The sequence below is a fragment of the Poecile atricapillus genome, chromosome 1 (assembly GCF_030490865.1).
Source record: "Poecile atricapillus isolate bPoeAtr1 chromosome 1, bPoeAtr1.hap1, whole genome shotgun sequence".
Taxonomy (NCBI): Eukaryota; Metazoa; Chordata; class Aves; order Passeriformes; family Paridae; genus Poecile; species Poecile atricapillus.
The window spans coordinates 175607778-175634367 of record NC_081249.1 but is presented as its reverse complement, the minus strand read 5'-3'; the positions used below and the strand labels follow the sequence as shown (position 1 = coordinate 175634367).

At 46.7% G+C, this 26590-nt stretch overlaps 1 protein-coding gene across 1 annotated transcript in view; it reads left to right on the top strand.

Annotated features, from left to right (window-relative positions):
- PRKCH (protein kinase C eta) overlaps positions 1 to 26590 on the top strand; it is a 113470-nt gene that overhangs the window by 56813 nt on the left and 30067 nt on the right. The window contains exon 10 of the mRNA XM_058827789.1: positions 11565 to 11719. Within this exon, the coding sequence (XP_058683772.1) occupies positions 11565 to 11719 (155 nt within the window). The remainder of the gene's footprint in view (positions 1 to 11564; positions 11720 to 26590) is intronic.

The following is a 26590-nucleotide window of genomic DNA, read 5'->3' as shown; positions in this document are numbered from 1 at the left end:
GCCAGGTTTAGTCTGAGCCAGCAGTGCAGCTCCATGGAATGTGAGCTAAATTATGGACTGGGCTGCTTCAGGAACTTGGAAAAGTCATTATCCATTCTGCCTGGCACTGGTGAGGCTTCACCTGTCACAGGGGTGTCCAGTTATGGCCTCCCCCATCCCAGTTCAAGAGGAAATCATGGAAAGTCATAAGAAAGCTCAAATCTCTTGGAAGTGCCTGAGATGCTGCTGCAGCTTGAGGACAGAGCACTCGTAGGGTCTGAGAATTTGGCTGGATCCAGAGCCATTTGAACTCTGTTTCTTTTACAATATCCCACCCAAACCAGCAAACTCTTCCCATGGCTTAAGCAGCCTGGGGGTGACTTTAACAGCCTGGGACATGTCTGTGCTGCACGGTGTGATGTTGTGTGGTGCCAGGAATGCAGCATTATTCCAGGGCTGCCCCATCCCTGGAAGTGCCCAAGGCCAGGCTGGATGAAGCTCTGAGCAACCTGATCTAGTGATAGGTGTCCCTGTAGAGGAGAGAAGGGTTGTAACTAGATGATCTTTAACATCCCTTCCAACCCAAACCATTCTGTGGGTTTATGATTAGCTGAGAGGCACAAGTACCTGAAAGAGCAATGCATTACCTGAGCTCCTCTATACTGCTGCTATTTCTGCTTGCCTATTTTAGAGCTGGCTGAGGTTCTTCTGAGCTTACATTAGCCACTGATGGTTTTCAGAAAGGTTTTCTGTTCTCTCATGCTGCCTCTGCTCAGTGTGAGCCTGCTTTAGTCTCAGCTGCAGCTTAAGTGATTCCTGCCAGCAAGGGCAGCTTTATTTGCCCAGGGTAGGTTGGGGCTGCCCGAACTCCAGGCGGCCTCTGAGCTCCATCAGGGCTGAATCCTGCAGCCACTAGGTGGTAGGAGCTGCAAGGGCTGTCTCTGCCTGTGGGTCACAGTTTCCAGTGTAAAGATGAAATATCAGCAGCTCAGCAGGCTGGCAGAGGCTGGATGTATCCATCTGTGTGCCCAGCACTGGGCTGGGCAGTTCTGGACTTGCACCTCTGGATTCCTTTCCTGTGAAAGGCAAGGAAGGAGTCCAGATGCTCCATTGCATGGGGGCAATTTAAATTCTACTTCAGCTGCATCTGTGGGTCAAGAGCAAGGAGGTCTTCCTTGCTCACCACCTTTCTGTTTTTTCAAATTTTTAATTTTTTTCAATTGAAGTCTTTGCCTTGGGAGCTTTCCACCTTGCATAAGCCATTTACCTCTGCTTTTTCTAGGGTCTTAGAATAATTCTTTAGTGTCAGAGAGGATTATGCTTCCGCTCCAGTAATCTGTGAGTTGCTGACAGGTGCTGGGACCTGTGGATAATCGTGGATCCTGCAGTAGGGGTCACAAATACCAAAAAGTGTTTGTTTCTGTTTACCTGATACTGGTGTCATCCAACACCTCAACAATACTGTCCTACAAGGGGTGAAAGGGGCTATATGTATAAATAGCTAACTCAGTAATATAATCCTGGGGAATGTGAATCCTGGAATGTTTTAATTAAAATCAGTTTGCAGTAAGTAGGTCTTTTCTTCCTTGGGGTTTAGGAGCCATCCTTCCTGCACAGGTGCTTTGCTTTTAAATCCTTTTGTCTCCACTCATATGCATGAGAATGAAAAGGGCTGGGGGAGATGGCTTCCTATGCAAACAGTGTCAAACAGCTTCTGGGTTTTATGTTCATTGCCCTTATCCCTTTTCTCATGACCAAAGGGTCCTTCCAGGGGACTGTCCCCAGGCGATGCTGTTCCCAGCACTGTCCTGTCAGCCAGCCTGATCGTTATATGGATTTGCTTTCCCTCTGGCTCTGCTGACAGTTGCTGAGGCTCAGAGCCTGCCCTGTTGTTCCAAAAATAGTGAGACACGAGAACTTGGCAGAGGGATGTGATTTTCTATAACGAGCGTCCTTCAAGAGAATAATGAGCAGGGGTGCTATTTAAGCCAGGCAGGACTGGCCTGGGACTCCAGGACAGTATAATCATGGAACTGGTCCCATTTTACGAGGGCAGCCTGCTGTTTGGCACACAGCTTTTTGTCCCCATTACTGGCTGAGGGCTGATGCCATGCTCTCAGCATGGAAAAGAAAGGATTCTCTGCATCTCCACCAGCTCTTGGGGCACTTAGGCAGTTCTGTCAGGATCATCAGCATGGTCATCTTGTCATGGGTCGTCACCCAGATGTTGCAAGAGATGAGCCTGTATTTCACCTCCTGGAAGTGTTAGAGCTGACCTAGAGCCTTCAACAGGGGCATCATTTTCAAGTGAGGGCTCACAAGCCAAAGGGGTGGGACTGAGGGATGGCAGCTCACCCATCCCTTGTCCCCAGCTGCCACAAGGGAGGTCTGAATGTCCTTGTATGTCCTGGGGAGTCCTCAGTCATGGCCCCTCAGTGTATCTCCAGCATCAGCCTGGTTATCCCCCAGCTACTCCAGTGTCACCAAAGGGGTAGAGCACAGGGCAGGGCCTGGTGTGCTGGAGGTGAGGGAGGCTGGAGAGGCAGTGACAGCCTTCCTGCAGCTCTGGGAGATGAACAAGTGCCCTGACACAGACTTTGGAGTGTGCTGGTGGGAGCTCAGCGAGGCCTCTTTGATGTTCTCTTTGAAAGGCACTGGGTGGGAACCCTTTGGGAGCAGAGCATGGCTTTGATCCACTCCCTGGCTCTGAACCCCCAGCATTTCCTCTGTGGCATGTTGTGGAGGCACATCTCCCTGTGTGCATTCACTGACAGCCAAATGTACGTCTTGGATGATTTTCTGCAGGCATTGAGACTTTTTCTCTTACTCTTGAGAGTTGACACCTGTGTTAGCCCTAAGCCACTCTGCTGGAAGGCTCTGCAAGTCAGGCTTGAAGGAGCTTGAGTTGTTCTTTACCTGGGGTGGCAGGTTGGTTTTTGGGGAGTCCTTGGACAGGGGGGTACAGGGGAATTTCCTCTCTTCGCCTTCACTCTCCTGTGCAGATCCTGCAGGTGTGTGCACCATGGAGCTGTCACAATGGCTTTGTGACCACAGCAGGGACAGCCAGTTTCTGCTTTCCTCTGGCTCCTGTCTAGCACAGAATAAGGGCAGGCTGGTTGAAAGTGCATCTTCCTGTGGTTTGAATTTGTTCACATCCACCAAAACCCCCTGATGTGTTTGCTGGCACGCTGGTTCCATTTGTCAGTAAACCTGACATGCGAGGCCTCTGCAGCCTGCTCGGAAAGTCTCCGCTTTTTCTGACATCCGCACTGACACCTTGCAGTGGTCACTTCATTGCAGGAACATTTGAGGCCAGGGTTGTTTTTTTTTGCAGGCAGGAGGTGAAACAAGATCAGACTGACATTTCTGATTCCAATCTGTGAACTTTGCTGGACGTCCACGCTTGGGCTGCGCACTGAGGCGATGCGAGCTGAGGTGAAAACATGAGCTGCAGGGTTGGAAGGGTCAGCTGCCATCGTCGTGTCGTAGCTCCCCAGTGTAACTTTCTGACCCCACATGGTTGAGAGACTTAGGATATTTGCATTTTCATGAAGCTGATATAAATGCTTGTCTCCATCTGCAGTGGCTGAGGGGAGAGACTATAGCTTGGACAAATCAAGCTCATTGCAAGGGTAGCTAAGTGTGTTGCCTATGGTTAGCCACAGGATGTGAAACTAATATTTTTTGTCCTTCAAATCAAGGAAGTTGCGGCATAAAAAGAGATCAAAATGGAAGCAGCTCTCAAGCAGCCCTGAGCAAGCAGGTGCCAGTCAGTATTGAGGAGGAAGGGGATGAAAAATACAAAGGCAATCTAAATTCAGAGAAGAGGTAACTAACTGAGGTGTGAGCCAGTGGTGATTTAGGTTTCAGTCTCTTTGAATCCATATGGCTTTCCAGGTGATGTTTAACTTGAGAAGGTGATTCTCAAATCCTCACAGCAAGCTGATTCCAAGTGGCTTTTGGGTGTTTGGGCACTCTTAATTTTTGTGCAGACCTTTGGCTGAGCTTGTAGAGGTCTCTAGCCTTCCCTAGCCCTGCCTGAGCCAGCAGATATTGAAGAGCTCAGTATTTTGTAAAACAGGAAGAGCTGTTGTAGGTTGATTATTCTAAACTGAAAAGACCAATTTCAGTAGCCTTCTTGAACTGAGGCTGTAAAAAAAGCATGGTATTTACAGGGCTATTCTGTTCTGAGACACCAAGGTGCCAGCAGCCAGCTGAGGGGTGCAGATGACCTATAAATCTTTGATTAACAGGTAATGTCTGTAGTGTCATACACTCTAGTTCCTTATTTCTCAGTTTATTCCCCTCTAAGTTCAGTCAGTCCTTTGAATTTTTTTAATCTTTCAGGTGGGAAGGAGTATTTATGTAGTTTTCTTTACCGTTTTAAAAGGTCTGGGAGGGAAGATTTTGTTCTGCTTTTTCTTTTCTTTCTTTGTATCCTTTTAATACCACATTTTAATGATGCTCAAAATGTCTTTTTTTTTTTTTTTATTGGGATTAAAAAAACAGATATTTTTTGTACATAATTGGTTGGCTTATCTGAGTTTTGGGTTTTTTTCTAATTTGGGTCTGGTCTTCTCTCAAATGAAAAAGGTACAGGTGAACAAAATAATCATCTTTTTGCACATATGCTGTGTAAAAGTTTCTAGTGAAAAAATGAGCTAATAGTGTAGCACTGCTGTGAATTAGGCTGTCTTGAAGGGTGGGGGTGAGGAGGAAGGGTGTGTGTCTGGTTCACTTGAATACCCCAGAAGATGCATTGTTCCAGACAAATGATTGAATTTGCCTGTTACAAAAACTCTCCAGCGTCTCAGCTTGAAATTTCAGCCAAGTGGTTAAGAAAATATGGGCAGGAATTTGGAGGATGCAGTTAGATTTGGGCTGGTTTGTTTTGGGTTTTTTTCCCTGGGGCAAGTGGGAACCCACAACTCCCCTCAGCTCATCCTGGTTTGTGGTTATCATCGTTGAGCTCTTCTGGAATGAATTTGGTGTTGATGCTTCACTGTGCACCCGGGTGCCAGGGCCACCTTCACCCCAAGGGACCCTGCAGAGTTTATTTATGCAAGCGCAAGAGCCAATTCATGATTCTCTGGGTGATGTGTATATGCCTCCCTGCACTGAACTCCTCAGAGAGCAGAGATGGTGGGGTGATAACCAGTGATAACTGCCTCATTTACTTGATTGTGACTGTGGTTGGTGACTTTGTTAATCGTGGGGAAATGACCTGAGATTCTCAGAAATGTGAGAATGTGTTCACCAGCTGCCCAGCCTGGAGGAGACACCACATGCACCTTATGCCCATTCTGAGTTGACTTAATTTTCACTGCACCTCCTTCTAGCTTAAAAAACCACCCAAAACCAGCAGAAGAAAGAAACCCTCCCTTTCTTAGCCTTTCAGCTGCTTCACACAGTCAGCTCTCATCTGGGTAACCCCAGGGCTGTGTGTGGCTGGTTTCCCTGAGGCAGAAGTGGTTCCTGGGGCTGGCAGGCACTTCTGCAGCCACTGAAGCAGGGAGGAAGAACAGCTCAGCAGAGCAGCACTGCTCGGTGAGCAGATGGCTGTAAAACCTGCTGTAAAACCCAAACTCTGTTTGGGAGTCCTGGGCCACGTGCATGGGGTTCTATCTGAGCCAGCATGGGGCAGGGGTGTCCCTTGGTGTAGTTGCTGTGATTTGAGATCAAAGGACCAAATCTTCACCTGACATCAGTCACTGCCTTGCTGTGTTGCAGTCAGGTGAGAGTGGCTTTGTCTGGAAATCTGGGGCTGAGCTCATTAGGTCTGCTCCTGTGCTCACACACGTGTTTGTGCAAGGGTTGTTGTGGTGAGGCTGTTCACAGGACACCTCTGATGCTCCCTGGGTTTGAAACCATGTGTAACCCGCCTGGGATAGCCTGTTCTCTTTAACCCTTGGAGCTGGGAGTAGCAGGTGGATTGTGGGGGTGCAGGGCTGCCCTGGTCCAAGGGCTGGGTATAGAGGGGGAGGCATTTCCAACAGGAGTTCATAAAATCTTTGAATTCTGTGAATGGCTGGCTATGGAATCATGGAATCACAGAATGAGCTGAGCTGGAAGGGACCCATTAGTACCACTGAGTCCAGCTCCTGGCCCTGCACAGCACCATCCCCAAGTGTCACACCCTGTCCCTGAGAGCATTGTCCAAACCCTCCTTGGGCTGTGCCAGGCTTGGTGCTGTGACCACTGCTCTGGGGAGCCTGTTCCAGTGCCCAGCTACCCTCAGGGGGAAGAACCTTTTCCTAATATCCAACCTAAACCTTCCCTGACACAACTTCAAGCCATTCCCTCAGGTCCTGTCACTGGGCACCAGAGAGATCAGTGCCTGCCCCTTTGCTTCCCTCATGAGGATGTTGAAGAACCCCAGTTAGGGAGGGGGAAAGCATTTCCAACAGGAATTCACAGGGTCTGTGAGTGCTGTGAAGGGATGGCTATGGAGGAGAGGCATTTCCAACAGGAATTCATAGGTTCTGTGGAGGCCTGGGTATGGAGGATGGGCATTTCCTCACAGAGCAGCATCTAAGAGTGGGGTATGACTGTGTTAGTCCTACAAAAATAAATATTCAGTTACAAACCTGTTTCTTACTCTTCCTCCGGGTCCTGTGCTTTGCAGTGCCTTGACCCAGATACAGATGGCCACTTGAGCTGCTGGGAGTTGGACATGTGGCTTTCTGGAGCCCAGTGCTGAGAAATCACAGTTTATTTGCTCGCTCTCAGCGAGACCTAGGGCAGATTTGCTTTGTGTGGGGGTTGTGGACCATAGAGAGAGCATTGGGAACACTGAGAGAGCCTGCCAGCTCTTGTAATTATCTTGTAATAATTTGCTTGCAAGCTCCCTAAGCCCTGCTACTCTTTTTGGAAACAATAAAGTTTCTCTGGGAAGCAGCGACACAGCTGTCTCTGTTTGGGGATGATTTGGAAAGCCTCCCTTCTGTTCTGCAAAGCATAAACTACCAAAACAGGGAAAAATGACTGTTTTCTTGGGGAAGCCCTTTGGCTTCAGTGAACTCAGATTGAGCCCAAAGCTAATTTCCTGTGGAGTTGTGTGCATGAATTATTTCCAAAAAGATAAAATGCAGACTAAGTGGAATTCCTGAGCCAGGCTGATTGTTTTTGTGTGGGAAAATTGGACCCTTGTGATGGATGGTAAGGTCCCAGAAGGTTTTTGGTCTTGTGTGGGTTGTACGTGGATATCAGCTATGACTTTTAAGCAGAAGAGGGTAGAAGCTGGCCATCACACTGTCTTTTTTGGGCACAGGGAGAAAATGGATCATCTTTAAATAAAATCTGGATTTTTTTCTTCCCCTGTGATGACAGAGAGGAAAGGTATGAGGATCCAAAACAGCTTGTAGAGCTGGTGAGGACAAAGGACTAAAGTGATGCTTGAGGTTGATTTTAGTGTTTGCAAGGGGCAATAACCAGTGTGTGAATTGTCCTTCTCGGTGGCTCTTGCATTTTGGGGACTTTCTTCAAGCCCCACAAAACCCCCTAAGAAAATGAACAAATATAATGGGTATATGTAGCTGCTGTCAACCACTGCTGTGCTGTGCTGTGCTATCAGCCCCTGCCCTGCTGTAAGGTGAACAAATAGGGATGGAAAGCTGAAATTAAAATAAATAATTTTTTAAAAAAGAAAAAAAAACAGAAAAAAAAAGAGACAGCTCTCTTGTGTGAAAATTGACAGGATTAATCTTTACATGTAGGCCAGCCTTGAAATAAACCCGCCTGATCCCATGGATTTTGTTTCCTCCAAGTGTTTTTTTCAGTTTACAGTAACAATTGCCCTGAGTTTATTCATCTTGATCCCAGTCCAGGAGTGGTGCAATGTGATTTCCTCCTGTGGCTGCCACTTGCTGTGAAGCCTTTCGTGTCACTGTTTCCTGTTGACTCAAATGCTCCTTTCTTAGTACGTCAAACAGAGATACCAGACCAGGCAGACTTCTGGGCAAAGCACAATTGAAAAATAGACATGTGAGAAGTTCAGCATTGGGCCCTGTCAAAAAACAATCCAGTTTTCAACTCCTCCTAATTCCCACTGGTAATCCCCAAGAAAGGAGGAGACACAGAATTGACTCTTAAGTCAGGTCAAATTTGCAAGTGTCTGAACTATCAGGTGTTTAAAGATTTACTTTTTCTAGCCCCTTCTTAAGTTATTTATTCAGGCTTACTCTTCCGGCTGTAAATTGCCTTCTTTTTTTCTTTTTTCCACTTTTTTTCTGTTTGTCTCTCTCCCTCCCTCTTCCCTTCTTCCCCCGGCCCATCCCTCCCTCCCTCTTCTCCCCTCTTCTCTCCTCTTCTTCCCCTTCCCTCCAGCTCCCTCCTTCTTTTCCCCTCTTTTCCTTCCCCTCTCTTTCCTTCCCCTCCTTTCTTTTTTTATTTTTAATAGGATGCCACTGTTTATTTTATTTCTTAATGATTCCTGGGATAATTGGTTGGTCTTTACAGTTTAACAAGCTGATGGTCTTCCTTAAGAGTAAAACTGGAAGGCCTTGCCTGGCTTTCAGATGCTTTTCCCCAAAGGATCGTCATTAGTGCAGGTTTTACAAATGCTTGTTGCCAGGAATGTAGCAGACCAGTGCATAAATGCTGCATTATAAACCAGTTGTAATACCTATCCTGCTCTTTTCAGCAGCCCTATGGCATTTCTAAGTGTCAGGAAACCAGGCAGACAATAAGCTGGACCTCCTTTAAAAAAATTTAAAAAAAAAAAAGAAAAAAAGAATGGAGTAACCCAAAGTTCTGTGTCTGTGCTTTACCAGTGAAATGAGCCCATGGGTGTGACCATGTAACATGTGCAATTATACTTGCTCAGGTTTGCAGTTACTCTGAAGCAAAAGCAGTTTCTAGCAAAAAGCTGCTATAATTCCATGGCAGCAATGATGTGAATATTAAAATCAGCTGTTTTGGTGCTTACCTGAGCATTTGAGAAATAAGTAGTGTCTTTCTGTAAGCATCACAGTAAAGATGAGTACAACCAGAAGTCTGAGGTGGGCCGTGGAGTTTTGCCTGTCTGGAGAAGCTGGACATACATATTTCAGTATAGGAAGTGTTGACTTTGTTTCCCTGAAGGTCACCTTTAAGGAAAGAGTAGAAAATCCATATGTGTTCACCTAAGTGCCTGTGTGTTTATACAGGCATATGTATCACTTACATAAATGCACACACTATCCCTCACCAGGCTGCTGGTAAATTAAATTGCTTCCTGTTGGGGATCTGGCAAGAGGGATTCAATTTTAAGTGTGGGCTTGAGGAGATGCCTGGACAAGCTGGGCTAGATAAGCCTGTGTCATGTGGCGAGATCAGCAAGGAAGGAGGTGGGAAAGAATAACAAGGAGATGTAAAAGCCAGCCTGACTGGGGAGGCAGAGGTGACACTTGTGCTGCAGCTGGAGGAACAGGCAGGCACAGCACAGCCTGACTGAGTTTAACCTTCTGCACTGAAGATCTGGCATTAGAGGGCTGGTGTGGGCTGAAGAGCCAGGTTGGTGATGGGTTTGCAGTCTGTGCTGCTCTGGCTCAGACTGCTGCCTAGACAAGCCAGCTCGGGTGTCTTTCAGTGCCCTCTCATAAAGACAGAGTGAAGTGATGAGGGTTTGTTGTGTATATGGACTGGAGATGGCATTCAGCACATGGCCTTGGTGCTGCAGTAGTGTTGTGAGAGTGCTGGGAGCAATGGTGACGCTGCACCTCAAATTCTGCCTTCAGGTTGGGACCCTCACTGCAAGAAGGACATTGAGGTCCTGGAGTGTGTCCAGGGAAAGACAGAGGAGCTGGGCAGGGGACTGGAGCACAAGTCTGACAAGGAGCAGCTGAGGGAGCTGGAGGGAGTGAGATTGGGGAAGAGGAGGCTCAGGAGGGACTTTCTCACTCTCTACAACTCCCTGACAGGAGAGTGGAGCAGCCAGGTGAGGGTCAGGCTCTGCTCCCAGGGAACAAGGGACAGGACAATAGGAAATGGTCTGAAGTTGCACCAGGGGAAGTTTAGGTTGGATTTTAGGAACAATTTTTTCACTGAAAGGATGAAGCTGCCTGGAACAGTCTGCCCAGGGCAATGGTGGAGTCACCATCACTGGAGATATTTAAAAGAAGTGTAGATGTATGGCACCTGGGGATATGGTTTAGTGGTGGGCTTGGCAGAGTTGGGTTAGTTGTTGATTATGTGTAAAGGTCTTTTCCATCCCAGAAGATTCTATGATTTAATGATCTTTACCTTCTGGAAAGAGCCCAGAAGGAGCTGTTGGGCAGAACCTAGGTTGGCTATGTGAAGCAAGCTGTCCTCGTGTGTTACAAACCATTTGCTTTCCTGTTCATGTCCACTGAGAAATGAGGGAATTTCTGGTTCCTTTTCTTCTGCCATGTGCATCTCAAGATGTTAATACCAGTAGTCATTTCAAGCTGGCTGGCTGCCAGAAAGTGGAGCACGACAATGCTTATCCTCTTAAACTTAGAGAGGGTTTAAAAGTAGCTTGTAGATAATTAACATCAGACCTGGGAAGAAGCTTGTGGGAAAGAAGGGCAAATATTACCATTAAAAGCCTGGCTGATCTCAGTTGAATTCTATGCCTGTTTTCCGATCTGCTTGTTCCTGATATTCAGGGAAAAACTGAAACAACAAATACCGAAAGTCCTGAAACAATTGCTGAGAGAAATTTTTGAGCTGGACTGCAACAATTCCAGGGTTTATTTTTGTGCCAAAACCTTCTGTGTCCTTCCTCTCCCAATCAAGTGAACTCAAGCGAAACCCCTACCCACTGTTAAGCACACAGCTTAAACAAGTGCCTCCCTATCTGTAGGATTTTGCAAAAGCCAGAACAAAGCCAAAAAAGAAACCTCAGAGATCAACAGCTGTGGTTAATGAACGGAACTTTATCAAACAGGTTGCTTTTCTCCTCAGCAGAAACTTTTATTTATACCTCATCCTTATCAGTTCCTCTATTGCCCAGAGGCGTCTGCAGGTTAATCAGAGGAAAGCTGGAACCTGAGGGCCCAAAAAGCCGCTGCCATGCGAGTGTATGGCAGGAAATCCCATCCTGGAAAACAGCCCACATTCTCCAGAAATAATGTTGGGATATCCTTGAGACAGTGTTGTGCTGTTGTGGTGAAGCTGCACTCTGGTTATGTACATTGTGTTATGGGGCAGTTATCCCCAGAGATCTGAGGTGTTTATGAGGGAATGAGTGATTTTTTTGCAGATTTCTCTTGTGCCACTCAGCTCAGAGAGTAGGGGTATCATTCCCTGCTGTTTGAGGCTAAGGATAATTCAGAGAAACCCAATGGGAGCTGATTACTGATGAGCACACACTTACTAACATGCCCAGTCCACATATGAATAGGAATTCATTCCACAACTGGGGTCAAAACTTTTGGGAGGAGTGCAGGGCAAGGAGGTACTAACAGGTCTTCCTGGTATCTATTTGATTTTTCCTGAAAAAATCAGCCTTTCCCCCCATGCACTATCTCACGCTTACTTAATCTGTTTTTGTTCGGGAGATAATAGTTTTACTAAGACTTTTCCAAGCCTGAGCGAGGATGTGATTAATGCTGTTCATGTTTGTTGTGTTTGCCTGTGCGTAGGATCGCCTGTTCTTCGTGATGGAGTTTGTCAACGGCGGGGACTTGATGTTCCACATCCAGAAGTCGCGGCGCTTCGACGAAGATCGGGCCCGGTTCTACGCCGCGGAAATTATTTCAGCGCTCATGTTTCTCCATGGAAGAGGCATCATTTACCGGTGAGCTCTGCATTCATTGCTTCCCTTTGTCTGAGCCCCATGGCTGAGATGAGAGCTGGAGTTTTCTGCTTGAATAAAGAAGTGTCACTTGCTGCCCACCAGGAACAAGTTGTCAGCTGGGATCACAGTACCTCCGTGTTCCCCCTGCACACTGGTCAAGGTGCACCACTTTCCAGGAGGGAGTGAAATGTCTGGGCAGGCATTAAATGAAACCTTCCCAGATTTTCTGCAAGGTGAATGTAAGGATCTGTTGCTTTTGCCACAGTGTGCCATGTTATTTCAAAGCTAAAACGTGCTGGTGACACCAAAGCCTCTGCTTCCCTGCAGTAGCTACTGGTTTTAAACCCTATCTATTTCACATTCCTATTCAGTGCCACTCATCTCAGCCACAAAAAGTGTTTTCACTCTTGCCATGGTCCTACAGCAGGAGTTTTTCCTTCCTGTCCATGTCTGGCATCTTTGTGTTTGCAGTAGGATTGGAGCATTGTTGGCTCCATGCCTCAGTCTCCACTCAAGGTCTCAAGGTTGTTCTCAGGAAGCTATTTCCCATACATAGCTCTCTTTGGTTATTTGTCATTTTTCTGTACTCAGGGGGGCAGTTTGGTTGTATTTTTTCCTTTCTGTGCTGCTGAAGTGCTCCCCTGTCAGCTCAAGCATAAAGGCACAGAGCAGCCAGCATGGATCAGAGCCAGGCTGCCGTGCAGAGCCCTCCCTGGGCCAGCATCACCGTTTGACCAGCATCCTCCCTCGTGTCCCAGAGGCAGGGAAAAGCCTCTTCTGGGATGGAGTAGGACAGCTGGAGCAGGGAGGTGTCAGCACTGAGACAGTCTGGTTGTACAGAAAAGTTTCTTTCTGCCATACCTCACAGAACACCTCTGGTGTCCTTGTGCCCAGAGTGCTGGGGAGGAGGAACAGGCTGTTGTTTTCTTTGGAATGCTGTTACCTGGAATCCTGCAGGAATTTTTGAGCGTGGTCTGCTGTAGCCCTGCTCAGCATGCCAGCACTGCAAAGAATAATGTCAAGTCTCTCTTTTTGCTGCTTGGTTATAGTTGTACTGCTGGGATCCAGAGATGGTTGCAGGATGGGACCGGTTCCAATCCCAATCCAGCTCTGTTAATGCCATTTCTGTGGCAAAAAGGGCCAAATGTCCTCTTATTTGGGACTTCACATAGTTTAACCCAGTCAGTAGGACATCCTTTCATGACAGATAAACTCAGGTCTGAACTCAAAAACCAGAATAGCTGGGGGTTAAATTGGCCAAAGGGCTGGGGGCTGTGCTGACACTGTGATGGCACTTCTCCCATCTGATGGGGAGATGATAGGATCAGTCAAGTAAAAGCAGCTTCTCTCTCTTCCTAGCTTGAGCTCCTGTAAGAAACAGATGGTCAGGTGAGGACAGAGAATATAAAAATGTTTTAAAGTATGAACTCATGTGACACAGTGAAATAGAGAAGGAGTGCCATTTTAATATTCTCCATGTCCTGAGAGCCTAAAGATGACTAGTGATACATACCCTGTGTATCAAGCTTCTAAAGCACAGTGATTGTCTGTATAGAATAGCAAATCTCCTTACTCTACAGCTGGATTTCAGTCTAATTCTTCCCTTGTGAATAATGCCAGCCGCTGAGGAGAGACCCTGCCAGATAATTACAAATGACATTATCCTTAAAATAGTGACATCCAGTAGTTATTGTCAATCATTCAGCAGCAAAACTGGGTCTGTGCATAATGTAATGCCTTGTGCTTACAGCTTGTCCTGTCTGCCCCAGCCTGCTGCCTGTCACAGGGCAGGAGTAACTGATCCCTCTGGGTTTTGGCACTCTTCAAGTGCTGCTGTAATTCATGATAGAAACTGGAGGAGTAATTGGAAAGCTGCTTGAACAACTGCACAGGCTTTGATCTTGTTGAGAAACTGGTTAAGCTGTGGAGTCAGGTAGCTTCATCTGCACAGGGTAGATCTGCAGGGGGGTGGGTGACTTGGTTTCTTATAATTACCTGGGAGTCTGGAAGATGTAAGAGGAGAGAGCTGGCTGGGGCTGTACTGAGCTGAGGTTGCTTCTGTCAGGTCACAAATACCAGGATCTGGGAGGGAGTGTGCAGGATAGAAGGGGATACTCAGAATGGAGTCACTGCACCTGTGTAAAAGAGTTTGGATCAGATTTTATGATAAGAATGTGAGTGCTTGCTTAGGGAGCAAGGAGCAGAGACACCAGAAATAGCCTGACCAGAAAGGGTTTTACCACAAGCTCTTCAAGATATTTTCTTTCTGGATTTCCAGGGTCGGTGGAGGGAGACAGCTGCTGGCCTAGTATACTCTGTGTCATTTGGTTTTCTTCTGGGCTTAATTTAAGAATGCTGTATTTTAACTTGCCCCCTTCAAGACTGAGCAGTTCAGGAAAGAATCTGCATTTACCAGTGCAGTGAGTGTTCTAGTTAGTCAAGCTGCATTTGCCACAAGTGCTGCCAAAGGAGTTTTCTTTTCTTTGAAATGCTAGAGAGGTTCATCAAAAAGTAAAGTTCATCAAGAAGTAGCTGAAGCTTGTCATTGTGGCCTGGCAGGACAGTGCTGGTGGCTGCTAAAATCAGGTGTTCATTGATTCCTTTTTTGAGCCACACAAGCAATTTGAAATAGCTGTACAGCAGTTTTTTTGCAGTTGCTACTGTAATTCCTGAGAATGGGGTTCTGAGGCAGATAATGTATTTTGGCTATATGTGATTTTTAATTTCAAAACTGGGCTTACAGCTGGATTGGTTCTCTCATGGGATGGTTTTTACGATTCAACTGAAATTTTCAGTGAGTTTGCTCCTCATTTTGAGGAAACTCTTTATTTGTTACTAAGCTGTGGCCAGAATGGGAGTCCCATAAACATACACTGTATGTATATGGGGCTCTTTAAGAGAGAGCTTTCAATTTCAAAAAGCTCTATTTTTTTCTTTTCATTTGCAGCACTACAAAGGAGAGATGGCTTTCTGGCCTTATCAAGGAAAGGTCTCTGTCTTGCCCTGAGCTGAGGTTTAGCTGTCAACTTAGCAGCACCTATTTATAGTTGCTTCCTGAAAAAACAAATCAGCAATTACAGTGGGGCTCCTTAGCCCATCATAGAGGGGACTGTATCCAGACATGAAAATAATCTTTTTATGTGTAATATCACAGAGTATTGGGCACCCCTAACCACAGAGGAGTAGGACAAGGATGTATTTGGGATCAGCTCATGCTGGATGCTGCCAGGAAAATGTTAGGTAATAATCATGGTTATTGTAAATAAAATCTTTGCTCACAGGGCGATATTTGTGCACTGCTGCTTTCTCTAAGATTATTTCTAAAGGAAATTACTGTGCTGGGCTCTGTTGCAGATAGGTAGGTTGGTTTGTCATTTTTTCTAATGGCTGTATATGTTATTTTTCTTGAGGCAGCTCTTGCCGACTTTCACTTTCCAGTTCAGCAGTTCCCAGGGTAGGGGAAGCATATTTTGCCTTCTGTGCATGCCAGAAACGAAACAAAGCAGCGTATCTGAGCAGAATTAGGTTGCACAGTGGTTTACTCAGTACAAGGGAGCTGATCCACTCACAGTCTGCTAAAAAGCAAAGAGATAGCGGACTATAAGGGTTTATTTTAAAAGCAGGACATTTCCTTCTGTGTAGCACTACAGTAAAAATGCCTGATCTGCCCTGCTGCCCTCACATTCAGACCTTGGCATAGGGTGATGTACAGCTTTGGGAGTTGGGGGATCCACATACCAGGGTCACCTACTTGTGTATTGACGGCAAATGCAAGTATTTCATTAAATTTGGTTGTTGTGGGGTTGGATTTTCTTGGAGGAGGGGGCTTTGAAGTTTACAGTAAAATACAGTAAAAACTTTCTAAAGGCAACATAAAAAAGTCAGCCCAGCCTAGTGGCATGGCCTTAATTTCTGTGACAAACCTTTCTCTCTCTCTGCAAATATGTGTCACTAGCAGGATGCTGAGAGGATCTCTTTTCAGAACACACCTCCACTACCTGCAGAGGTGATACAGCGTGCAGGGGACAGTGTCAGCTGTGCACCCTGGACTTCAGTGGTGGCTTTGCCAGCCTGAGGTGTAGAGTTGGACAACAGGGACACCTCCATGCCCCAGCTCACTGCTTGGCACAGCACGGGGGCAGATCCATCCTTAAGACTATAGGTGGTGTAACATAGGGGTAATGTAGCTGTAATGAGCCAGAGGAGCTAAAAGGCTGGTGAGAAGGACTGGTTATTGGCTGGCTGAAGAAGCTTGTTTTATCCTGAAGGCTCATGCTGGCCAGCTCATTTCACTGCCTTTGTATCTACATTGATGTCTCTAATGCAGCTGACCCCTCTGGAGGTGCTGGGGGTCTGCTGGTGCCCTATCACACATCTGGATGTGGGAGGGTGTGCAAAGAATCCCTGTGCTCTGGTGTATTGGTCCTGGGACTCAATGGTGTTTAATAGGATGCATGGTCCTTCTGGAAGGCAAAAGATAATAATGCAATTATCCAGATGAGAACATGGTCTGGCCTTGGGGCTGAACTCCAGCTCTTGAGCAAAGTAAGATAAGCACACTAACAGGCAGAGTTTACTCCTCTGTGTGTTACCTGCGAGCATCTCCTTAGTGCGTGGGGCACTTCTTACGACAGGGAAAAAACTTTCTCCTCTGGGATCTGAAAGGATTTCTGGATACTGGCCAGGTCTCTGAAATCATCACCTTTCCTTGGTGGAGGAGACCCACCAGGTCTTCAGCTGTGTGTCTCATGACTGTTGGCTTATGTAGGGAATGAGCTTTTTGCAACAGGTTCATTCCCTGCCAATTCAAACAATGAGCCTGTGACACTTGAAGGAAGCTTTACATAAGCATTTTACAGAGACCAGTTTTGCTGGAAAGACTCCTGTTAAGTGGAACAACACTAAGGTTTCTTTCAGCAAAATCAATTAAAAATTACGTGCTGAAAACAGAAGCTGAATGCCTTTCCTAATTACATACAGCCACTGTTAACAGAGCAACTTCTTTCAGTGTGCTGTTTGCTTTTTCCATGGGTCATGACAGTGTAGATAGGGATTCCTCATGTTCACTCTTTGCTGTTTTTTGGTTGCTGGTTTTCTGTTTGGTAGGTTTTTTTGCAACTGGTGATTTTGTTTATTCTCGTCTCTACCCTTTTTCACATCTGGAGCCAGATCTTGTTTGTCCTGAAGCCAAGGGGCTTTCCCCAGGGAGGTGAATGAGCAGTTGAACTGGATCTGTGACTGATAGCAGCAATGCTCTGCAAGGCAAACTGGCTGGCTGGGGGGCTACCTGGGGATTACTGGTGGTTTGCTTAGGTGCTGTGCATAGCTTTGTTTTCTTGGCAAATAAAGATAAGCCTTTGGTTCAATGAGGTGTTTTTAAGCTTTTCTGAAAGAAAAAGACCTGATAGCAGCCTTCTAATATCCAAGAGGGGTCTACAAGAAGGCTGGAGAGAGACTTTTTGCAAGGGTATGCAGTGATAAGACAAGGGGGTATGGCCTTAAGCTGAAGAAGGGTAGATTGACGTTAGATATTAAAAGAAATTTTTTACTGCGAAGGTGTTGAGAGCCAGGCACAGGTTGCCTAAAGAAGCTGTGGATGCCCCATCCCTGGAAGTGTTCAAGGGCAGATTTGGACAGGGAAGGTGTCCCTGCCCATGGCACTGGGGGTTGGAATGAGATGATCTTTAAGGTGCCTTTCAACCCAAACTGTTCTATTGCTCAGTGAAGGTTTTTGCTTGGATGTGCTACAGTCGATTCCTCTGTAGGTAATCCTTGCTGATTTGATGTATTTTATGCCTCTCTTCCCCATGGATTTGGCTGTGTGGGCAGAGCTGTCTGCATCTGAGGAAGGGGTGGGAAACAGCTCAACCAGTGCCAGAATGGGTGTGAGTCTCCATCTGTGGGATCTGCTTGATGTCACTTCAAGAACTCTGTTTGGGAGAGCTTTGAGGCTCAGTGCTGTGTGGGATTGGGGCCCCAAAGACCAGAGTGGATATAAATGTAAGCAGAGCAAAATGAAGGATGTGCTGTGTTCCGAGAGCAGCAGAAGGGATGAAATATAAGCTGATTTTCTGGTGAATGAGTGAAGCAAATCAGCTAAAAGCTGCCAGCTGACACAGAATAGCCCACCAGCAGTCCCATCCTTACAACAACTGCTTAGTGTAGAAGAGGAATTTTCATGCTGGAGTCTCTGGAACTGCCTCATTCAGCTTTAGAAAACATAAAGGGATGTTTCTGAGGGTCAGGAGTGTAGTGATGTCTGTGGCTATCTTATCTGACAGTCAACAGCTCGTGTAGACTGATTTGTGCATCTTCCACAGAGTTTCCCTCTCAGATGTGGTTGTTGCATGATGGTGAGACGGGCTCTTTTACAACCTCTGGCATGCAGTGCTTAAAGGGTTGTTTCTCTGCACTTGATCAAATGGAAAGTGCAGAGAGGAAAAAAAAAAACAGCCTCTCACGTTTCTGTGTCATGTTTAATCAGTCAGAGTGCAGGAGAGTTTAGTCCTGATTTACAGTTCTGCTTACGAAGAGCAGTCCTGTTTTGAGATCCACATATCAGATCTCTGTGCCCCATTGACTCCACTGTATATCGTCTGTGAACTTTGGTGGAACTTTCCACATGACTAAGGACTACTGAATAGCCTACAGAAGTTGTTGGCTCTGCTGGTGTCTACTTTTCCTTTATGGTTATTTAAAGGGACTGATTTGAAACCTGCAAACCCTGCACATAATGAGGTTGTATAAATCATTAAAAACTCCAGCTCGAAGGGGCCTCAAGAGTTTGTGTAGTTCATCCACCTGCCCCAAGGCTGGAGAACCTCTCCCTGAGTGCCAGTCTCTCATACTTCCACTCTTTTTTGGTGTAGCTGCTACATTTGCATATAAAAACGTGAACTCTTACAGGCACAGACTCATTTAGTGAATGCTTGCAATGAGAGCTCGGCGTTGTTTGAAAATTCTGGTGCTGGTGCAATAAAAATGAGGAGCACTGCTCATCTGTGGAGGGGATAAGTGATTAGATGTGAGTTGTGTTCTGGCATTCCTTTTGTGACTAATACATCCTCAGGGAGGCATTTCACAATTAAAGAGCATGCAGATGCAATTAAGAAATAGCTATGTGTAACAATTACAGACAAGTTCACAAAGAAAGGAGACTTAGAAACCAAAATTAGGCTCAATCTTTAAGTCCCAGGGCACCAGGGAATATCTAGATTAGAATTTTTGAAACTAAGAAACTTTTCTATAAAACTACTGGTTTTCTGTCTTTCCTGCTCTCTTAATTCTATTTTAAAGGCATAAAGGTCACCAGAAGGAGGAAACATAAAAACTGAATTACACTTCATGTAACTTAAAATTTATTTTTACAGACTTCCCCTAAATATTACTGTTACATTTTCAGCCAGAACTGCTCATCTGATTTTTAACACATTCCCTGATACCATTCAGGTATATGATTTCATGAATTTTGAAAACATTTGCTCTGAGGTCTCCAGCCCGGAGTTAATGCAGTAATTTTATTGATCTTTGTCCCCATCTCAAAACGAGGAAGCTTTCAGTGTCATTCTCTGAGAACATGAGCCCTGGGTTGGCATTAGGGAGGCTGATATATATAGCTGGGGAAAAGGTCTCTCTGTCAACCTTAATAAATGTTTTGTACAACTTATTGAAAGAAGGATTATGCTGACAAAACGCTGTTGCATCTGCTCCTCTGACTTGCTGAAATGGAAGATTTCTTGCATCACAACGTGTTGCAGTGAGGGAAGTTGCTGTATTTGTGAGGGCCACAATGAGAGACTCTGTGTTGAAATATTTGGCCTGCAGCAACAGCTGTAGTTACCCAGGGAGAATTTGACTTACTCTTTTAGCTGTGTCAAGATTGGCACCTGATGTTTCCTTGGTCAGTAATCCCAATGTTTCGATCTTGTTCTTTATGTCAGGGAGCAGGTGGGTTACTCTGCTTTTCTCCAAGCAGAGGAATTTTGTAAAGCCACCCAGCAACTTTTAATATCAGTGGTGCATCACTGTCACACCTTATCTATAGACTCTATTTCGAGCTGCCTGTAGTGATGCAGATATAAGCTAAAAATGGTAACACAATCGAAAATTTCAACTCTGACAGGGTAGTGCTGCAGTCATAAGTGTTTCACAATTCAGAATTTCTGTGGGAGAGAATTCCTTCTTCTGCCAGTGGTACCCTGGGCAGGATGGTGGGCACAGCTTTGTTTCTGCCCTCTGTGTGCCAGCTGAACTGGTGCTGGGGCTTGTCCTTAGCTGCTGGTGCAGGCCAGGATGCTCTTTATGGGGCCCATTCTCATGGAGCAGGGGGAAAGCATTGCTCATTTGGCCTCTGAGTCATGGCACCTTTGCTGTTAAAAGGATGGAGAACCTCCCCTTTTATGAGGCTGTGCCTGAGGGCACAATTTAATCTTGGAATTGTATTACCTGGTTATTATTCCACTGAAGCAGTGGCAGTATTCCAGCTGACAACAATGGAAAGGGGAGCAAGCCTTCAAGTCTCAACTGTGTACAAATGTGATATATTCAAAACCACGGAGATCCTCCATGCTCTAAGCTGATTTCTTCTGAATCAATTAAAGTTTCACAAGCACGATTTATTATTAACATCCAGAGCTGCTTTTGCAAATCTCTCAGCAGCATGGTGGGGGGAGCGTTCATGAATCAAGAAAATTACTTCCAGGTAGGGGAGGTTATTTACTAGTTAAATCCCTGATCCAGACATACTACCATGGCTAAGTCTATCCAATAGGATGTGTGCAGCCACGTCTGAAGCATTTCTGGTCTGAAACATTTTTGTCATGGTGCCTGGCCAGAGTGGGTCATGCCATCTTTGGTTGTTGTGCTGGAAAAGGAAGGGGGATGGAGGAAGGGGAAAACTGGGAAAAGCAGGTTTAGCTGTGCAAGGTAGCAGGGGGACATTATGCAATGTGCAAACCCGTGTGACAGCAGGGGCAGTAGGAAGTGCTCCCTTCGGACTCTCCCAGGACATTCCAGGCAGGCAGCCTGGGCTCTGGTAGTGAGGCTGCCGTGTGTCTCAGTGTCCAGACTCCGTGGCACTTGTGCTAAGACTCTGAGCTGCTGTGTGACATTTAGCAAGCAGGCTTTGGGTTTTCTCCTCCCTTCTCTGGATCTTGTTACGTTCCTTTTGACATTTACCTGGGCATGAAAATGTGGCAGGGTCCCATGTCCTTGTTGACTCGTGCCTAAAAGCTGAATTAATGTGCTTTGTATTTCTGTTTGTCAGTATCTCTTAACCATAAGTTGAGGAATTGTATGCTTATCTATGCTTTGGAGATTTTGACATAATCTTATCAATTTACTGTAACCTTTGACATTTCCTGCACCTTCTCTTTTATTTTTTCTTTTACTTTATAACCATTTTTCCTATCTGGAGTTCCCTATTCCAGTATTGCTCATATAATTTCTCATATATTTTAAGCAGTAGCTTGAAACTTTGTGCCCAAACAGCAGCTTTACAGCCAGAACTTTTTACCTTCAGACCCTGTTGAGCACAGAGGGAGGAAAAAACCTTGGCAGCTGACTCCTGCTTCTTGCTGCTCTATCCAACCTTGATAAATGAGAAAGCCAAGGAGAAGCTGTGGCTCCTGCCAGCTGGCCAAGCTCCCAGAGAGATAGTCCACCCACTGGGAAGGTCAGAAGGCGGCACTGCCCAGCCACTCCACCCTTGCAGCAGCACAGAGCGTGGAGCCAGAGCTGGGCCTGCCAGTCCTGCTCCTGCTGGGGTCTCTTTGGGGCCAGGGTCAACCCTACAGGAGGGTGACAGCTCTCGGTGTCTTTTGTGCTGCTTGGGATGCACCAAGCCAGGGGAGATTCAGGCAGTCAGCTCATGCCTCGCACTGCAGAGATAATTTTGAAGTTGGGGTAGCCCATGGATGGCAGCTGATCTGCTGGTGGTAGGTTTGAGATAAGACTGGTGTAACTCCCACGTGAATTGATGGTTTTTTCCCCCTATCCTTACACAGAAAAAAATGCCCAAATAAGCCTTTGTGGCTCCATATCTGTTAAATAAATATCTTTTATCAGGGACTGAGACACTTGAAACATAGTTCCCTGTCTGCTTTCAAAAAAGGCAATACTGAACTGTGCTGCTTCTTGGAACTCATGAGGTTTTGGAAATGAGCCAAAGCAAAGGGAAACCAGCTTTCAAACCCCTAAAACCACAGGTCATCTGTGGCTTGAGTGGGATGAAGTTGGATTCATGCGGGGACAGTCTATGTCATAGACCCCCCCCTACACTCTTTTGATCTTGTGAAATTGCCCTGCTCACTCAAACTGGTGACTGCCCTGACAGGGAGAGCCCTGGGGGAAGGACAGCTATTTGGTGTGATAAAATTAATGGGAAACTGTCTTGCAGCCTGCCCTATTTATTGCCCCTTATCATCTCCACTCAGAGCTGCCTTGGGGTCCTGCAGGACTGAGTTTTCCCAAGCCACAGTCAGGAGAAGTTCTGCCAGAACTGTTGGATGCTGCTTCCCAGCATCAGCCCATGGCATCTCTGGATCTCTGCTGGCCAGGAAGCGAGGCAGCAAATGCCAAATATTGCCAATAAGCTGGTATTGGAATGGGGACACATGAAGGAGAGAGGATGGTCTCTGGAGGCCTGGCTGCTACCTGTGCATGAGTGAAATGTGGCATGTAGTATTGGGAATCACACGTTCTGTCATGTGTAGGACAGGGAAATTGAAGTCCCTGTTTAATTGCCTGAGAGCCTTCCCTACTTGCTCTTCACTTTATTACAACCAGGCTTGTGCTGGAATTCTCCACCTCTTCTCCAGGGAAGCTCCTAATATTTCCAAGTCTTTACTCTGCCTGTGTCTTTCCTTGGGACCTGGCTGTGGTTTGGGGTAGTTCAGGTTGTTCTCCTGCTGCCTGGGGGATGCAGTTAAAAGACAGCTCTCCTTCAATAGAGCTGGGTTATAGAAATGAGCACATCATTCCCATTCAATCCCAATTTCCCTGAAGCCCACAGTGTGTAAGGGTGCCTGGAGCCTCTGGGTGTAGCACAGGCACTGCTTGCTCCCAGGCTTTCTTTGGGCGGTGCTGGCACAGCCACACGCAGCGCTGGCCAAGTGAGTGTCTGTCCCAGCGCTGTTATGTAAGGAGGAATTTCAGCATTAATTACCTGTCTTGGCTTTGGGTTTCATTCTGTCTCTCCAGACACCAGAATGAGCCTCAGAAGATTCAGCGTGGCTTCCGCAAACAAAACAAACAAACTTTATTTCACCGACTCTGGGCTTTGCTGTTCTCTGCCAGGAGCATCCACTCTTCTGGGATGTTTTCCCTTTGTTTCCCTGCCACTGAGGAGGGACAGCAGTTTTTCTGGAGATGCTGCCAAGCATTGCTAACGTGCTCAAGTATTTGAGCTGCAGGGAGGCTGGCACTTCCAGTCAGGCCAATTAAAAGGGAAAAATTAACATTTCCCTTTGCTTTCAGCCACCTTCCTGCATTCTGAAGGGCTGGAGGAGGGAGGAATGCCATCAGGGCTTTAGAGGTTGGTTGGGACAGAAGTGTGTGCTGGGCCAGAGGTAGCTGTGTGGATCATGTTCTCCCTAATGGCTTTCCTCCCCCATCTGAAGTCATTAATGCTCGTTAAGCCAGGATGGAAACAAACCCAAACAACAACAGTCTACAAAATAATTCCGTCACTCCAGACTGCTTCTTTTTTTTTTCCTCCAGTGAAGCAATTAGTCTCCTGTGATCCCATTTTTAGCCAGACTGGAAACAACCAGCTGGACAATAGTGAATTCCTCTTCTGGCAGAGCAGTCATCAGATCTGCTCCCTGATGGGAAAGGTGAGGTGAGTTCCCTTGCCTGTCTCTAGGGGAAGAATCTCCCTGCAGAAATTCCTGTGGGCCTTGCTGAAAGCCCTATTTTTGTGCAGCCTCTCCCAGTGAGTCACAGTCTCTGGCTCTCTGGCTGCTCTGAGAGCTCTCAGCACCATGGGTTTTCTGCCAGCCCACTGCAGGGTTAACCCCTCTGTGGTTTTGCTCTCATGCGTGTGCAGCCTGTCCCACTCGCTGGCTGATGATGCTGATTGTAGGTGCCAGAAAGTCATGAAGTAACTTGTGGTTTATACCAACAACAGACCCATGTAGGACTCGTGTGGAGGAGGGGCGAGACTTTTCCATCCTGGCTCATTTGAGTGGTTCTTGGTCCTAGGAATGGCTCAACTTGATCCTAGGAATGGCTCAGCCTGGGGGCATGTGGCTCCTAGGGGAAGTGCTGTGGAGCAGCATAGTGTGGTATGAGCAGGGTCTGGCAAAATTCGGGGTGTGTGATAGGGAAGAGAGGGGCTGGCTGCAGTCACTGAGGCTGCCACCTGAACAGGCTGCCCAGAGAAGCTGTGGCTGCCCCATCCCTGGAAGTGTACAAAGCCAGGCTGGAGGGGGCTTAGAGCAACCTGTTCTAGGGAAAGGTGTCCCTGCCCATGGCAACTGGGTTGGAATGAGATAAACTTTAGGGTCTCTTCTAACCACAAGCATTCTGTGATTCTCTTCTATGATTCCCTGAAGTCCTGTGTAGCACCACACTACTGTGTGGGGGGAGCTTGGCCAGAGCCACCCAGGAAATGTCTCCATTCCTGTAACTGCTTGTAACATGAGTAATGTGAAATGCTGTCCTCTGCCCGGGGCAGAGCCTGCAGCTGTACCACACACAGGGCCTTCCTCTTGCCTTTGGGTTTCTGTAGGGTGTGAGGAAGCACTGGGTTCCCCCTCCATCACTGCAGCTCCCTGCCAGGCGTGCAGCACCCTGACTGCCCTGAAAAGCACGGATGGGACAGGGTATGGGAGGGCAAGTACAGCTGGAGAGCACTGTGGCTGTGCTGCTGGAGGAGGAGACTTAAGTCACCAGAAAAAGGGATCTTGCTGTCTCTAGGCTCTGAAAAGCGGCCCCGATGCCACATTAGCAGCTGGACATTACTAAACCCAAACACTTCCCTTTCAATATGCAGGAAGGCTCTAAGCCCAAATCCATGTTTTACCTCATGCATACGAGGTGAAAGCCACAGGGTTTCTAGTCAGGTGCCAGGAAAAGCTTCAGCTGCCCAGAAAAGGGCAGCTGAGGACAGAGGGGAGCTCTGCTGGCTCGGCTGCTGGGATTAAGAGCGGTTCACCGCGTGTTTGAGTCATGTGTCACCAGCGCTGCAGCTCTGACTCCTGTGGAATGAAGGTGCCGTGTGGGCACCGGAGCCGGCAGGCTGGGGAGTGCTTCTGCTTGAGATGGAAAACCAGGGTGGAGAAACACTTGGCAAGGAAGTCTTCCAGGCAGGCTCATCTGGGGATGTGCGGGTGAAGTGTTTCTGCCTGGTCCCTACAGCTTGGATCAGCTCTGGGACAGAGCCTGCTGCATCCGAGCATCACTTTGGTTGGAGCTCCTGCTCCGTGCCTGCCCTGGTTGCTGTGGAGGGATGAGAGGCTGTTGATAAATGTCATCATCTTCTTGGCTGTTCTCTGTTTTGAGTCCTTCCAGCCATGGTGATGGCTGCCAGGAGTGCCAGCAAGCACTTGGGCTGGGGGCAGCAAACCAAGTGCCCAAGGGTTGAATTCCAGGTGGGTGGGATGGCTCTGGAGATGCAGGCGTGTGCAAGGGAAACTCAGGGATTCAAAACCTGCAGTGCAAAATTAAGGGATTGGCTGGAGAGGAAGCAGGATGGGTTTGTGTTTGAATCACTGTGGTGCCTCCCAAGTCACCACAGCGACAATGGGAGGTGGGAAGTGAAGTAACCCAGTGTTTAAAAGCTGATTCCAAATGCTCTTGGACATAACCTTGATGGGAAAGCAGCTGCTGTGCCATGGTGTGGTTGCTTTCCTGTTACCAGCCCAGGACAAAGCACACTGCAGCACCCACACCACCACCCCCCAAACAGTGTCCTGTGCTCTCACAGCCATGGGATCATTTCAGGTACTGTGGAATCATTCCTCATGCAAAACCACGGAGAAGTCTGCAAACCATTTGTGAAGCATTGTGGATTTTGTTGGAGAACATAGATGGAGGACGGATGAACTTAAAAGTGATGTCCCCAAAGTGTATCGAGGACAGGGGCCATCTATTGCTCCATGTCTGCAAATCCATCTAGAAAAGTTATAGGGGTTCATTAGCTTTAATATGTCTGTTGTGGGTGATGTATTTCAGCATGTTGGTGTTAAAATAATGCCCTTTTTATTCCTTTTTCTCAGGACAGTACAGTCACTGCTTTCCCTGAGCCTCCATGGTTTTCCATTAGTCCTCAATCAATTATTTATTCATGGGAAAGTATCTGAGAGCAGCAGTCCAGTCTGAGAGCAGCAGTACTTGACTGTGGAGATGAGTTTGAAGCACTTGATGGCTGAACCCGCTGGAATTGTCAATAACATTAAGAACTGCTTTCCTGCCACAAAATAAAAATACAGCCTTGTAGGTGGAGAGTGCTAAACCTTGATGAGGACATGAGCTAAAAAACAGTGCACTTTAGATGTCACCTGGGTATAACTTTAGTGAGCAGAGAGAAAGAGTTTTTTGAAAATCACCTTGCCTTCAAGTTGAGTAACTTTAGTATTGTGATAGAAAATATGAATTGTTGTGCAATTCTGGTCTGTGTTATAAACATGGGAGGTGTAAGTAGAAAATCTGTAATTCTGAATTTTGATCTGATGTCGTGCCTCAGCAAGAGGCACCAAAATTTTTGCCCAATGTTTCTTGTCTCCTCAGTCTAGAAATAAGTTTCAGTGGGGATTTGTGGTGTCTTCTTCCTGACCAAAGGGATTTATAATCAAGACATATAGTTGTGTAAGCAAGAGGGACCTCACGACTTCAGATCTTCCACAGCTAAAATATTAAAATTTTAATTTG